A 16,502-nucleotide genomic window follows, 5' to 3' on the forward strand; every position below is an offset into this window, starting at 1 on the left:
TTTTCTCAAATGTTATTCACTTCGGATACAAGTTGAACATATAAGCTGGTAATATACAAATTTTTTATGTATTGTGTAATAAATTAAGTTTTGGGGCATTACTTGGAAGGATGTAATAAATAAAGTTAATTGTCATGTGCATGGGCTCTTAGAATTGTTGTACCTATTAACAAGAGTTCATAAACATTATGGACTCTTACTATCAATGTGATTTGTTTATACAGCTGAATCACACACAAGAGAATAACCTGTGGGAGCAATAAACATGTAATCATGAACACATTAGTTATTTATTGCTTACCACACGTACAAGGATAACAACGTAGCTTTCTAAATGTAAGTGATGTTCGGACACTTCTTTCAACAACAGTGCTTCTGTTGTCATCAGAAATAATAAAGTTTTCAATCAAATTTCTATAAAGAATTATTAAAACCATACAGACATAATTGTAATAATTATACATACAAGACTTGTTCATTCTTAAGATGATCGGATTGTTTCATGTCTTCTGCTAACTTTACACTCATTATGTCAAGTTTTCTGGGCGTTATTCTGTATTGAAAAATAATACATAATAAAAGAAATACAGTTTATAGCTGTAATAGGGGTGTGCATCTTATCAGATAGAAACAGAAGCCTATATAGCTAGACTGGTGGCTCAAATTCGCTACATGCCATGAATACTTGAAAAATAACATTACCAATAGTAGAATGCTGTAATCTATTGAAATAATAGGTAACAAGATCATACACACCATAGTTGAGACATTTAAGGGTCCATGTGGAAGATTCCTTTTCATCGTAAATCTTCTTGTAACTTCAAGTGCTTCATAATCTACTTTACTTACATTTTATTTGTAGTATCAGCACATTAAGCAACATTGGGATACACATTGGAGAGCAAATACGTATATCATATGTATAGCTGTGGTTAGTACTGAAACCTTAAAATCAAGAGTGTGGCATATATGTTGCTGATGTGATTCCAATTCTTTTAAATGTATCTACAGACATGCGGAATTGTGGATGTATATGTAAGGACAGAGTAGCTAACCCGTGAGTCCATTTGTATCTTGATTCTCCACTCATTACCAATAAGCTTCTTTGAGGCAACAGTACAGAAATTTTTCTTCCATCATATTGGTCTTTGAAGTCCATCACAGTCTACATATTCACACAATTGGAATGCTAAAATATATTATACACACTTACATGGGATCCTAATGTAAGGGAGACAATACCATCTTCAAATGCCGAATGTGTATCAATATGTGGAGGGATACCTAAAACATGTAGAACAATTTAAAACAGTCATCAAACCTAAATAAACTATGCCTATGGAAAAATAAACTAGTCTGGCTATTTTTTGCATGTAAAACTGCTACATCAATATACAGTGTGACAGTTAACCTTGCCACAAACCACTAGAGGGTTATTTTTTTTAAAGATTTGCTTGTAATATATAGTGGAACCTGTTTAAGCCGGGCTTCCAGTTAAATTTTCTTGGTCTTAATATGCAGGTGGCTTGTTGGGTTAGTGTAAAAATGCCTTGCTAGTGGAATTTAAAGTTGGCTTTGGGCCTTTCTATGCAAGTGACTGCTAAGACAGGTTCCATCATATACAGTAGAGAATTTACAGAATTGATCATACAACTGTTCTTGTGTTATATACTCTTTACCTTGGCCAGGAAGATACTGGTTAACTGTTAGCTGGTCAGGTTTAGCCGTGATCAAATTATTACACATAATTCTATCAATGACAGGAGTACACACTTCAGGCAGGCCCCCTAGTAGTGGTTTAGTTGGGTCAACATTGTTTGTGGTGTAGTTAAACTCGTATCCATAATGCACCACCTTTCGTAACTTCAGTTCTGCTTCCACTGTTGAAGCTGTAGAATTACCCGAATCATTGTGTGGTCTGTTGACTGTGAAACTAAAGAAATTTTGTAAGAGCTGTTCTTCAGATGTGCTGATGTATTCTGGAATCAAAGTCAACCCAGGTGATAAGATAGGAGGAGATCTTATTTCAGTAGTAAACTCAGTTGGAATTTCTACAATATATGACAAATACAAGCACAATGGTGGTCCTTTTAATAGACTATCAGTTAAAAATGCTTTGTCCTTGCACAATTCTTGAATGGTATGTCCATTTAGTGTAGATACAGCCTTTACAGAGTGACTTTCAGAGTCAAACAAAGCAAATGCAAACTGCTTTCCTGATGGTGTTATCAACGTCTTGATGTTGTAAAGAGACAAAACATGTTGTAGTAAATAGTGTGGTATTCCTGCAGCAACCCCACCATTAGATATACACACAATACGTGATGGCGTTGTAAGGAATTGAATGTTGAGTTTATCTTCTTGACTTAACAACTGCAGTTGAGACCGTTTCTGTTTCTTTACAACCTTTGCATCAGACATGACTGTTAGTGGTAACTATCAGAGCAAAACAAAATATCAGTTAACATGCAGCTGTATGATGCTGTGTGTATTTTATGTTTGTGATTCTACTTAAGTATCTACCATGTATACAGTATGGAAAAACTTTCTTGTGGATTTTTGCATACTTGCTCTAGCATGTATGTAATATATATATAGTGGGTGCCAGCAGACGCGATAAGAACACATAAAAGTGAATATAATTATATGGAGCATGCAGTTCTCAAACTTCCTACAACCACATTGACCATACTCTAGCATTTATTACAGAACACACTATAACAGCTGTCATTGTGTTAAAGTTCAGTTCATAGTTGCGCATGCGCATTTGTGGTGAAGGAAACCCACTTTGCACATGCACACTTATAGTTTGTAGTAAAGGTCACATTTCCAGGCCTCTATGAACTTTGGGTGCAGAGTTTGGAATATAATAACCATAAGGTTCAATTGAGTTCATACTAACTATGGAGACTTTTGTATAGTAATAATACAAAAGGAATCACATGATACAGCAGATTTGAATATGGAATTTTGTAGCTACCCTTTAGCTGATTACATGTTTGGCTCTGATATATATGTCTAAAACTATAATTTATTATTCATGTTGGACAATGTGCATGATTATGTATACATATTTTAGCTTTTCTAATTGCTGTAAAAAGAGAACAGATGTCTCATATAGTTTATAGATATTTTTGCTACCTGATCTACGTATACCCTGCATTTAATTACGGCATGCTTATATGTGCATGAGAAATACAGCACTTGACTGTCTTATATTATAATATGTCAAACTGCATATTTATATATGCATTACATCCATCTTCCAAGCAGAAAAAAAATCTTCACCATGCATGCACATATATGTAACATTATTATATACACAACTATATATGGTTTCAGCTGAAACCCCTTCTGAAATAGCGCGCGCCCCAAATTTATTGACGAGTCGTCGTGTCAGTGATAAAATCGCTACGTGTGTTATAGAAGGATTCTCTACTGGCGAAAATCTTCATAGTTTAGCTTTTGAAATCACAATTATAACGTTGTACAGCAGGTTGTGACCTTTTTTTTGGTCTTCGACTTACAGCTAGGCTGAAGTTGAGTGGAATCTGAAACCCCCTCTAAAAATTTCTAGATCTGCCACTGATGCATACTAAGAATCTATACACTGCAACTAACAGTGTCACAGTGGTGGATCTAGGAATTTTCATAGGGGGTTTCAGGTTCAGGAAGTTTTCAATAACTGTGACCCAGACTGAGAATGTTAACACAACTCTGTGGCCTAGCTATCAGCAGCGGAGGAAGTAGTTGGCTGGGCTGACCCAGACTTATTTCTATAGTTTGGTAAGGTGAGACCAAAAAAAAAAAAAAAAAAAAAAAGTCACAACCAACTGACAAGAGCTTTCCACCTCACCAGCTACCATTTCTAGCTGATAAACTACATAAACATCCTTACATAGCTCGCTACACACTGACTACTTTATTAGAGTGACTGCCTCGATCTTTATCACGGTTTTCAGCCCCACTCCAAGAAAGATAATTTCGGTGTGATATCATTCTGAGGGGGGGCTTCAGCCCCCTAGCCCCCCCCCCCCCCTTTCCACCGCCTATGCTAGCTATATAGCTATATACACAGATCTATAGCTTAGCAATGAATTAGTAAAAATCACTCCTGAACACTGTTTTCATAGTTGAATCTTACTATAGCTAACCCAGGCCTTTGCGCAAAGCTTTGAAACAAAACAGCACTTGTTTTCATTAAAGCAAATTATCTTGACTACAAACTTTACACAAAATTTTTTACCAACAAATATCACTTACAATTCCTCCATACTACCTACCAACATCACGATCCACGAGACAGTACCATCCACTGCACTACATCTTACCACATGTATCTACCACAGCACACCAAAATAGTTATTTTTCAAGAACAATTGATGATTGGAACTCCTTACCAGTAGATCTTGTTGAAGTTGCAGATGCTGACATTTTTAGAACTGGACTACAATCATTATTGTAATTGTGTTACATGTATTCGGGCAAATCTGAGCACACCAGCAGGGCTGACTGCTCAGTAATAATAATAATCATAATCAAAGCAATAATTATTTTAGAGGCGCTTAACACGGGAGTTTGGCCAAGAGTAAAGGTCCCAATTTGATACACTATGCATTTCAAAGTAATCGTAAATAAATTTGGGGCAAATTGCAATATTTTCCACCGAGATTGCAACCCCCTGTATCCGCCACCGCCACTGCGTGACCTTTGCATCAGTTGGTAACAGCATATTTGCCGGGGGTACCGCGGCGCTAATTACATAATAGCTTTTGCTTAGCTATGACGAACGGTAGCTATGCATGCATGGCTTCACGGCGGCATGCAGACTCGCGGAAGCAAGAAGCCGGATTATGCGGAAGCCGTTTCGCCACAATTACGATGAACACATGCATGTATGAGCACCTCTATAAGACCAAGGGCATAGCAGAGCTAGTTTAGAAACGAGGCTTCAGAAAGCAAGTAGCGGACACGATTATGGCACGTTCAGTGATATTTCTAGCAGCCGCCCTGATGACGACGGGGCTTGTAATTGGCAAACAAGGGGATTCTTTACCACCTGTGAAAAATGAGTGCAAGTTCCAATCAGTTTCGAAGACCTTTTCTTTACAAGATCCCCAGAACAACACTTGCACCTTTAAAGTTCCTCACTGGAGGTGTAACGGGCTCTGCCGTACAGAGACTCTAGTTTCCAGTAAAACCAAGTACAACGAAGTGACGAAGGTTTATGAGTTGAAAGGGATGGATATCCACTGCAGGTGCTGCCAGCCAGACCCAAGCAGAGTCAGCAGGAATGTATCTGTAGGAGAGGTACAGTGTGATGAAGGATACAAGTGGAGCGGCGAGCCACTAACGATCGATCTAGTGTGGGGATGCGAGTGTCTGTCATGTATAAATAACAATCCTAGTCTGCCCCAGAGTTAGGGACTCAATACAGTGAGCTGACAAGTCACATTGTGTGCAGTCATGACACACAGTCAAGTATTTTAAAACTATTGCAATAGCTATAGCTATGCCTAGCTAGCTTTATAATCTATAATGAATACACTCTATACTTATTCGTATATACATGCTTGACTATAAAAATTATTTTATTTATATGATATAAATACAATATGCAACTGAATTGTGCAGGTTGAGAATGCAGATGATATAGCTAGCTATAGCAATAGGCAAACACGTCCCTGATGATGTGCATGTATGATGCTACCTCGGATGCTACAGTTGTACATGCAGTCAATAAAGAAGCACTTTGTCAGTGATGCATGTATGTGTCCTTAGTCCATGGGAATATAATCTATCATGAGAACATCAAAGCCTTTTACAAACTACAATATATATTATATAATTTATAGTGTTACAGGGATTGATAAATTGAGGGTATAGCGAGGATACCACATATGTGGTCTGTGGTATAGCTACACATATGACACGTGTGCATATGTAGTACAAAGCTATACAGCATGTATATTTGTGCATGCACATACAAGTAAGCCATTGCATTCCATTGAAAGCAGTGGTAATCAAATATATCACTTCATACCATGCCTTACATATCATTATCAGATGGACACATGCCCCATATGTTCTGCATTATGCATATACAACAGATGACATATCACTGCATACTTAGGTGGCTTTAGGATCAAGGATATCTGATGTATATGATGTGTACTTCTTAATAAATGCCTTCTGTGAGAAATACCGCTAGTTGAGGACCAAATTAGCAGAACACGTCAAATGCAAGGACATTAACTTGATATGAGGATGGTCACTGTAAAACTTTATATGTTTCGGTTGAACAAAACTACCCACACACATACATGTGGGACATGCATGCAAGTCCAATCTAAGGAGTATTTGGTCACTACCCACTATAAGTAGCCCACTCAATTACGTAAGGCAATATTACTGGACCAATGGTCAATAGTGGATAATGTGACATATCAATTGACATTTTGATCAAAACTCTGACACTAGATACTCATAAGGATATACAATGATTATACTAACTACTAAACTATATATGTACATTTGTTATACACTCAACAGAACCATTAATAGAAGAATGTTGTGCACTCGGTTACTAGAGGTGTGCGATGGCAAACTTAGACTTATCTCGATATTTCCTTTTGAACTTATCTCGATTATCTAACATATCTAGATAATTGATACAAGTGTTAACTATAAAATAATGCTACCAGTAAAGTGAGCAAATTACAATTTGGAGAGTATAAAAATTGAAAAATGTTAGTTTAACACTGTGCCCAAATGGTGGGAGAATTGGAAATGCCTACACCATCAGATATATTCTTTGGTATACAAGTAATTTACGGAAGTTTACTATTATCTAGATAAATAAACCCATCATCCTTATCTCGATAAGCCCTATGATATCTCGATAATCGGATATATCTAGATAATCGCACACCTCTATCAGTTACCAAGGTGACACTTCAAGAAAATCAATGTTTAAGTTGAAGTTGATAGCTAGATAATTACTGCTGTATACATGTAGTGTTTTATGAAAAACTTAAACCTTGGAAATCCCCTCACTAAGTGGTTTTAAAACCAGATACTGTACCTTGGTTGTGGTGCCATATTGATTATTGAATATAAGTGCTGCCCCCCTTGTCTCTTTCCAAGGGGAGTCTTATTCCATGCAAAAGGGAATGGTGCACTTATAATTACCACCTTCAAGGAGTAGGCCATAGGGTATGGAACTAAATAGTTCACGAGACACTCTACAAAAGAACGATGAAGAAGCAAGTAGACTTACATGGAGTTTACAATGATGTTTGTATAAGCAATCAAATGTACCAAAATAGGAAAAGCAAACCAACCACAATTTTCACAACACTTGACACTTGAAGCCGCATCATGTGAGAATCACTATGTAATCCTACCACAAGGATCTTCGTGATTTTAAAAACCTGCATGAGGCAAAGCCAAAGTCAGGAAGGCCTGAGTGGGCGGTCTCTAACTGACTAGAAAATGGTATGGGTGAATTTATACTAGTAGATAGATAAATTGATTATGGGTTGAGTAAAACCATCATGTCATCATATCTTGCACAAAATGAAAACCCACAATCACTTTCTACAAGAAGCTCACTGAACTGCTCAGTCTTGTGAGGGAGGCATAGCAGATCAGTGATCAATTGTGAGATCCGCAATGCTACTCAGCACATCAATGATCATTAGTGAGGTTTGTTGTGTGTTGACTCCCTCAACTGGAGATATGCAGATACCTATCTGCTATATAGTAGGTCTCTAATCGGTTCTCTAGAAGATTTTAAAGACCTCATTATCTCCCAAAGCTCAAAGGATTTTATGCATACCATTTTCTAATCATAGGATCTGGTTGTCATGGTATGCATGACAAAATACATGCAGTAAATATAGTAGAAAACCTTCAAAAGTTAATTTTCCTAGGAAAGTTACAGTAATGTATGACCAGCCATGCAAAATAGATTTGTAATAGGTGAAAGTTTCGTATCAACTTCAGGCAATACTACACAAATGTACTAATGTTTTGTCCTGCAAGACTCACTTTTCTGCAGGTTGTATATATGCACTGTACACAGTTATACCATACGTAGATGTAATATGCAAATAAGATCTGCTGGATTGACAGAACAACACAAGTTTACTGAAGTGCTGTAAAAAGATGTGATTTTCTTGAATGTTTAGAAAGTTTACAAGCACAACTACTAGCACTTCTGCAGATGAAATTTTTGATAAAAAGTTATGATTTTGTACACTGGTATTATTAATCCCACAGCATTTGTGGCATAATCATGGCAACCAACAGATCTCTGTATGGTAAATTTGCACAATACAACAGTGAGGCTTCTTTTAGTTCCTCAGCAGCTACCAGCACTGAAGCAAGGGGTTCAACACCACCCAAAAATTGCATGCTAGATTCTGAATCTCAACATTTTCTTAAAACACATTCTGGATTCCATAGCAAGATTCCAAAATTGACATTCCACTTCAAAACTTCACAAAGTCAGCTATACATTTTTATGCATTCAACTAGCTGACTGGATCATTGGCAAGGTCAGAGATGCACTGCATTATTGCCCGTACAAATGTTTCAAGACACGTGTGCACTGCTCATGAGACTAAACTGATTGTAAGACTGTAAATAAGATAACTTACAGTATAAATATACAGACTCGTTGAAATTCCAGAGATTTCATATTCTTGACCAAGATTCCAGATTCCATTTAGGGATTCCAAGTGATCTGTGTTCAATTCCAGTTGGTGTTGGGCCCCTCACACTGAAGAGTTGTAGTAAAAATTAATGTGAAGAAACACCAGTCACATTATACTGCATGAAAAGAAGACCTCAATTATGCAGAGGTTGCTATATGTACCTCTCACACTCAAACCTGTTTGCTGAAAATCATCACCTTGTACATAAGTGACATGCTTAAGTTACGTATCACCATGTAACCACCACAAGTCTAGATAGAAACAACAATGGTGGGCATGCAGTAGTTACCTAGAGGATAAAAGCTCAACTAAATGTGCCACTGCAACAGTCAAGATGCCAAGTTGCTGAGACAACAGACTACAAGAAATACACTGTAAAACTGCTACTCCCTGGAATCACAAAAAAAAGATGTTCAATAATCTAAACTGATAGGAAAATGGTCTGACAACAAAATTAATTATCCAGAAATGATAAACTGTGGAAGGACTCTATATATAAGAGAAAACAAATTAGTGCTGAATTATATACTGGCAAGATTGAAATGACTGCAGAATACTAACAAAGAAGGTCATGCACATTACCAAACCATTGCAGAAGCTTGTATACAACTGCACAGATGATCAATGAATGAATCTTGAACCTGATGACATAATCATGCATGCATGCTTTCCACATCAATATGCAAGCCAAATACGTCGATTCCTATAGGCTAGACAGAGAAATATCATTGACTAGAGAAATACGTACACTGCACCTTTGTGCACGCATGACTAATGTGGCAATTGTGCACAAAGCTCATATACTTCTGATTTCCAGTGCATCCACACATGTATATAACTACATATAGATAGCTTGAAATCTTATTCATTCATTCAATTCTAACTGCATGTCCATAGGGAGTTGGTTTCAAGAGTTGAAGAACTTAATTTGCACTACTATGACACTACATGAATTGCTTTTTTCCTGATGCCATAATTAGCTTATTACTATACTCTTGCATGTTAGTGACAAAGTACTCACTTTACCTCCAGAAAGTTGGCCTTTGTACATACAGTGAAACCTCACTTTTAGTGGCCACCTCAGTAATGAGGCCACCTCACTATAGTGGCCAGGTCCAGCAAGTCCAAACGTATTTTCCATTATGTTACATTTATTTAATTTTCGTTAATAGGGCCACCTCATTATAAAGGCCAGTGGCCACATACCACTGGACCAAACTGGTAAAACTAATACAATGTTCCCTCAGTAAAGAGGCCAGCTGAGCAGGCAGTCAAGGTATCACTGCAAAAGTTGCTGCTCTTAAGTGCACATTTTAACTACTGAAAGTGGTACTCATTATTCTGGCAGTATACTTCATGCTTTTCCAGCCATTATGTCTCAAGTATTGCTGGAATGATTGGTACATCGTATGCTCCTACCTTTCTCTGTGATAAACTCTACATAGTGTGTTTAGTTAGATCAATTGTATACTGATGTTACAGTTGCTGGTTTGTTGAAAACCTCAATAATAAGCCCATTTTGTTTTATGGCTGCATTAATAAAGTTTTCGGTAATATAGGGCCACCTCAGTAATAGGGCCACTTATCATGGGTCCCATAAGTGGCCCTATTAACGAGGTTTCACTGTACTAAGCATTTCTAAAAGTCTATAGAATTGAAGCTTTAACTGTGATTGTAAGACACAAAAGCTTACAGCAAAACAATGTCAAGGAACGATTACATACTAAAACAAGGTGGCTTATATAGCCTCCATACAAGTCTGCCATTGAAGTGCACTCTTTGCAAGCTGCATAGCGGTGCATGCTTAACTTTGCATTCCTTTGGTGATATTGATTATGATCTTCATGTATGCGGCATGTGCTCATAACAATGCATGGAACACTCCATGATGGATGTACCATGAACAGTTATGCGTGTACATGCTGCATGTATCTACTGGCTGAGACTTGTATTAACTTTCACACCCCATGCAGTCATTGACTATACCTGTGGACATAATCAGCGTTTTGCAATTCCTTTCCCCAGAACTGAATTCTGTCTGAACACATTTTTACCCTCACCCGAGTCAACCATCAAATTATGGAACAAATTACCTCAATCAATATTATAGTTGAACTGAACAACCATAACCAATTTAAACTTTTATCTGTTCACCTCTTCCCCACAGACTATATAAATTGTATAATTATCTGTGTTTTTATACTCATCCCGTGAGATTTACACAGTAGTGATAAATATATCTATAGTAGAACAAATAATGCAATGAAACCAATTGCTGTTTTGATAAGTGCCAGGTGGACATATTGATAGTGGATTGAAGCGTTTGGACAATGCAACCACATGGCATGCAGCTATAGTTATGCACCTATCAATGTTAAGCCCCACTACCCCCCTCCCGGGCTTACTAAGGGATTAGTGGGGGATTTTCGCCGATTTGATCAGAAATTTTGCCCCACTAGTGGGGCATTTGACCGTTCGAAATTTTAGGCGTTTGCTTTAGCTTGCGAGCTATGAAAATTAATCTGTTTCCTAAAGTTTATTCCAGCGATACTACCTGGAGATTTGACCACTAGTTGTTCCCCAGTGGGTGGAGAATTTGATTTTTCAAAAAGTCAAATCCCCACCATTTCCCCCACTACGCCCGGGAGGGGGGAGGTGGGGGATAACATTGATAGGTGCATTATGCAGATTATTTAATTTTGCTAATAGCTCACATTGGCTGCATACCAAGGATCAGCAGTAGCAGCCAGTATAGTCTCGCACATACCACCGGGCTCGCTAGACTACAGCCATGCAGTTCATGCACGCACCCCCCACACAGGAATCGGTGATCCTAGCCGCGAGTGCATGTGCATCAGTGATGCAAAACAATACTGATTTTTTTTAAAGCTATGCTTGTGACCAATATACCGGCGGGCTGCCGCCGGGAGCGTATGCGCACGTTACAATTACAATCAGCTAGTATGCATCGCATGCATTAATAGCTACGGTGCAGTGTACGTGACATCGATCGCGCGAGTCACGTGACTCCTTACTATATATACATGTGAAACTCACTAAATCACGTACATGCATTAACTAAGCTAGCCATAGCCATGTGTCGTTCACTAGCAATACTGATCATAATGGGGAGCCTCGTGGCCGCCAGTAGTCAAGAAAACGATGATGATCAGCAAGGAAACACTGAAGATCCCATGATGCAAGAAATTGAAGAGACAAATCAAACAATATCATCATCAGGAGAAGTGCCAGCATCTGAATCCTCACGTGACAGCAAATGCGTAGTTTTGCCGGTTAAAAAAACATTTACTTTAAAAGATCCTGCCAATAAGATTTGCACAGTAGGCATTCTGATGTTTTCCTGCTATGGATTTTGTGACTCTTCATTTGAGTACTCTCGCAGCATGTTTGATGATAAGATGAAGACATACATACTGAAAAAAGATGTACACTGTAAGTGCTGTGAACCAGTGAAACAGTTCAGTGTATACTCAAAGAGGCCAGTGATTTGTGAAGAAGGACATCTGTGGACTGGCAAAAATATCACATTTGATATGCCCATAGAGTGCGGGTGTCAGTCCTGCATACAACAAGCTGGCTTGGAGCAGAGATCAACTGGCTATCATGTCACGCAACCTGTATAGTGTATAAAGCTTCTGTTACTGCAACTATGACATTGTTGGTAAACAAAAGTAAAGGACTTTCATGTACACAACTATGTGTATACATTGTCATAAACTCATCAGTACTGTGTTATGTACATAAACTCCTGTATTGTGCATATAATGAGTGGTAACTTGTTTCAAAAAAAATGTTTATTATTGCTATATAAGAGGAAAAAATATTATACATAGCTAGTCATAATTGGTTTGTTAATTCTATTAGTAATAAAATTTACTATCTACGTATTGGAAAATTATCACAACAAATTATCACAACGTACAAAAACATATGGTATAGTATGTACAAGTTGAGCTGGATTGTGAAAAAACAGCTAAAAATGAAAAGTGGATTTTTTCTCCAACTAGATGATTAGTGGTGACAGTAAAAGTGTCATCAACAGACATGTGTGTTATGGCTCCATTACAAGTTCGGGAAAGGGCTGTAATGGATATTGCATTTATGGCTTCTCCATAGGAAATGTATGGTAGAAATTTTGATTGGCCATAAATATTGTGTCAAGCATTTAAACGATAAGATTTTTTAGCGGGTCAAGCAGTAGAAGCCAAATTTCAAGATCGTGCACAAATGCATCCATGAGTTATTAAATGTTTTTGAGGATCCAGCTCAACGCATACATACTATAACGTAGCAGCTTTGCAGGGATAATTAGCATAATATAGTGAAAGCATATTTCACAGTGTTGTCCATTGTGTAGCTCTATATCATTCTTTTGGCTTATGCAAAAGGTATTGTTACCTTGCGGTCATGAAAAACTGTTACACTTGTTAAACAGCTAATACATATATAGCCTTTGCTTATTCCAGTCAGCTAAAGAAAAAAATGGTATATAGCTATTATATGTCTCCAATCATTGATTGCTTACAAATGATATGTGATTATTTCACCTCAGTTTCAGCCATTCACGCTGAATTAGCTATGTAAAACATCACACAGAATGTGTAGCTTTATACCCATGGTAAAATATTACTGGCTTTGTCACAACAGTGCTACTAGTTACCTAGTAACATATTAATGTTGTAACTGAGTTACTTTTCGATAGCTGTAGTTACAAATTACCAGTTACAAGACATGTATTACTACGAAGTGTAAGGAAAAATTAGGAACTTTATCAAGCTATTAGGATAAACAAGGCTCATCATTTGAAAGCAAATTTGATCCCTATACCTTAGCCATGTTAGTATACTGCTAACTATTCAGTATAGGGATAAACCTTATGCTTCAGGTCACAGGTGACAAACTCCCTTGTTTATTATTGTACTGGTCCCCAATAGCTTATAAATAAAATTGAGTCGTGATTTTTCTTTACACTTGTTTGTTACCACATCAAAGGAAAGAATAGTGCCAGACGTAGGAGGCTATATAATTGCATGACAACTACAACACTACTTATGTAATTACCAATATGCAAATTGGCTAGTTGTTTCATGTAGTTTTCAACATGTTCTCACCATTGCTTAGCCTTAACAGCGTAAAACTTGCAAAGTCTATCTATTACTTTGACCGTTGAAGGCGCAGTTCAAAAATTACAAATGATTCACATTTTGATAGGCAACACCTGACTGTTCACAACAAGTAAATCAACACCTTGTATTGTATATTAAATTAAAGACACAAAGGATGACAAAAGTAACTTGAGTCCAGCAATTGTAGTTGCTGGGGTTATCAAAAAGTCAGATCTCGGGTCCAAGCGATGTGAAAGAAATCAAGTCCATAGCAATGAACATCATTGAGTTACACTTGTCTGAATTAAGGCATCAGTCAGCCAGTAGAAAATTAGGAGAATCCTGTCTACAAATCTAGTCTAAAGCCACATAGCACCAGTTGAACCCTTTGAGAGGATCATGGCTGCAGGGGGTAGCCTAGTTATAACTATAATGGGCATATGCATCTCTAAACTGCTTTTGCTATGTTTAATGTCCTATGATGTTAAGGAGGAGGGGGGTTTAGCCCACAACGTTATTAGCTAGCCATAGTGTGACAGAACTGAAGTGATTATTCAGCAATACTGTTTGTAGACCACATGTATTTAAGTAAATAAAATGTTTCGTGCTTCTGTTGTCAATACATTACTTAAAATTAAGAAGGGGGACCTCAAGATGGTGTCTGAAGCTAGTGTCATACTTGAATGCGGATGTCAGAGTCAGTTAGCTAGGAGTCATGGTAGCAAAATTAGTTGATGTAGCCCCTACAACATTTATTCCATTATCTACAATTTAACACTTACGGGCTCTACTTTCTGTAGCTATTGACATTCTATTGTCTAGTTGGTAAAATTGTGCAGGGCATGGCTGTTAAGATTTATAAACCCCAGGTAGCTAGATACTGGGGGTTTATAAAACTATAGCTCAGTAGCTAAATCAACGATCACAACCATAGCAACCAGCTAGATAGAGTAGAAAAAACGCCTTGCGCTACAAACGAATATCGCAAAATTTAACTGACTGTGGGGCAAGAGCGCTCTGGGGTATTTAGTGTATTCTATTATTTTAGTCCAACACTTTTGTACGCTAAGATTGTATCCTTGTTTGGAGTCATAAGGACTTCATTGACAGCATAGCGTACCTTGTATAGTCAAAACGTACCCTTTGATGTGATCTGACGGCCAGATAGGTTGAGTGAGTGGATTTACGAGTTACACGTGGAGCTATTCTAATTGATGCACACCACTGCAGATGAAGGGTAGGAAAATGGCGGGGAAAGGGAGTAAAGAACGTGCTACGTTGCCAGAGAGTTATGTAAAAAATTGGAACGGAAAAGGGAAAGAAGATGCGTGAGTCGATATCTGTCATATTGGGAGTTGAAATTATCGCTACCTTTGTTAGTCTGACGTTGCTTCGACAACACGCGAAGATCGCGGTAGATCCACTGAAGTACGGCCCGGGTGAGTAAAATATTCATTTAAAATGTATATCTACGACTAATCCAGTTAATTAACAACGAATATTGTATAGCAATTCACGTGAGCATAAAGTACATATGTAATGCCTCTGTGGTCCACGTGTATTCGTCGAAGGTGCCGTATCATTTAATGGTTGGTGGTACAGTAGGCTGTTATCACTTAATATGATTCGGTAATGAACAATTGTTAAACAAAAACTGCAACACACAATCACACACACATTAGCAGCCTACAGCTATTTTCGGTCCATGTGCTCACACCATCAGTCATGTGTCCGACCTTGTGTGATCTTTGCATTTACAATACACGTGCTATTATAGTAGCAAGAAAAGCTTGTTCTCAATTGCCAGCATTTTATCCATTACCACTATTGCATAATAGCATTAGACATAAGCCAGTCTTCATGTGTAGGATTCACACTGGAGTGTATTTTACATTGCAAGTGTAATATTCTGTGCAAGTGTGTCATTGTATATTATGTTTTGTTAGATTTCTGCAGCTGTTTGTATGATCTACTACAACACTCGGTGAAAGGTAGTTTGGAAGCGGAAGATGTTGCAGCATTACTGGGAAGGCTAACGTCCAGTCAGGTATCTCACCATTGTAAGAGTTCATACACTGCAGAGAGCATCATGCTCTCATACCAGAAGGGTGAATCATAAAGTTATGGTGCAACACTTGCCCATTTTTCTTTGTATAATTGGATGTCATTAATTGAACAGAATATCAAATGTGTGCGTAACAATGTTGCTAGCAACCAAACAAGTTCTCAACATTTCTCACCAAACTACAAGCATGCTTTCATGGGTTTAGACAACTGGATTGTAATTATGTTACTCTTCTAAATTATGAACCGCTGTGTTGACTGAGGGTCTTGGTAACGGTTTTATCATAGATTTCTTGGCATTACTACCATCTTTGAACCAGGAACATTCTTGATTCATTGGGAAATGTGTGTCTGCTTGTTTGAATATCAGCCATGCCCATGTGGGTAGAGATTTTTAAGCTAAAAGAATGTAGTGAATAGTATGTTGGACAACGTTGTGTGTTTGGTTTCATGATTGCGAAGAGCTTCAACTTAATGGTGGGCATGACAGTATAGAAACATAGCAGTTCTAAAAGATCCTACGTACTGAAGTGTTGTCCCAACGTTTGCTATAAAGTTTTGGAAAGCTAAATAGTTTAAAACAGCTGGAACA

At 37.7% G+C, this 16,502-nt stretch overlaps 2 protein-coding genes across 4 annotated transcripts in view; one reads left to right on the forward strand and one right to left on the reverse strand.

The window, feature by feature from the left end:
- On the reverse strand, window positions 1-15,077 carry LOC136238801 (alkylated DNA repair protein alkB homolog 8-like). Of its 2 annotated transcripts, XM_066029400.1 has the most exons (8): window positions 4,401-4,540; window positions 4,264-4,340; window positions 1,680-2,436; window positions 1,214-1,284; window positions 1,056-1,165; window positions 467-553; window positions 302-414; window positions 1-248 (listed from the first exon to the last, which is right to left on the reverse strand). In XM_066029400.1, the coding sequence occupies exons 3-8, from the start codon at window positions 2,419-2,421 to the stop codon at window positions 217-219; spliced, it is 1,155 nt and encodes a 384-aa protein (XP_065885472.1). In that variant the 5' UTR covers window positions 2,422-2,436; window positions 4,264-4,340; window positions 4,401-4,540; the 3' UTR covers window positions 1-216. The 2 variants fall into 2 exon arrangements, with proteins under 2 accessions (XP_065885472.1, XP_065885473.1); XM_066029401.1 differs by lacking the exons at window positions 4,264-4,340; window positions 4,401-4,540 and adding an exon at window positions 14,967-15,077.
- LOC136238798 (THO complex subunit 2-like) overlaps window positions 14,882-16,502 on the forward strand; it is a 25,031-nt gene continuing 23,410 nt past the window's right edge. The window contains exons 1-4 of one of the 2 annotated variants that reach the window (XM_066029395.1): window positions 14,882-15,019; window positions 15,077-15,174; window positions 15,227-15,285; window positions 15,793-15,893. In XM_066029395.1, the coding sequence (XP_065885467.1) occupies window positions 15,077-15,174; window positions 15,227-15,285; window positions 15,793-15,893 (258 nt within the window). In that variant the 5' untranslated portion in view covers window positions 14,882-15,019. Of the gene's footprint in view, window positions 15,175-15,226; window positions 15,286-15,792; window positions 15,894-16,502 lie in introns of both variants that reach the window. The other variant, XM_066029396.1, reaches the window with a different exon arrangement.

This window comes from Dysidea avara, chromosome 11 (genome assembly GCF_963678975.1).
Source record: "Dysidea avara chromosome 11, odDysAvar1.4, whole genome shotgun sequence".
Taxonomy (NCBI): Eukaryota; Metazoa; Porifera; class Demospongiae; order Dictyoceratida; family Dysideidae; genus Dysidea; species Dysidea avara.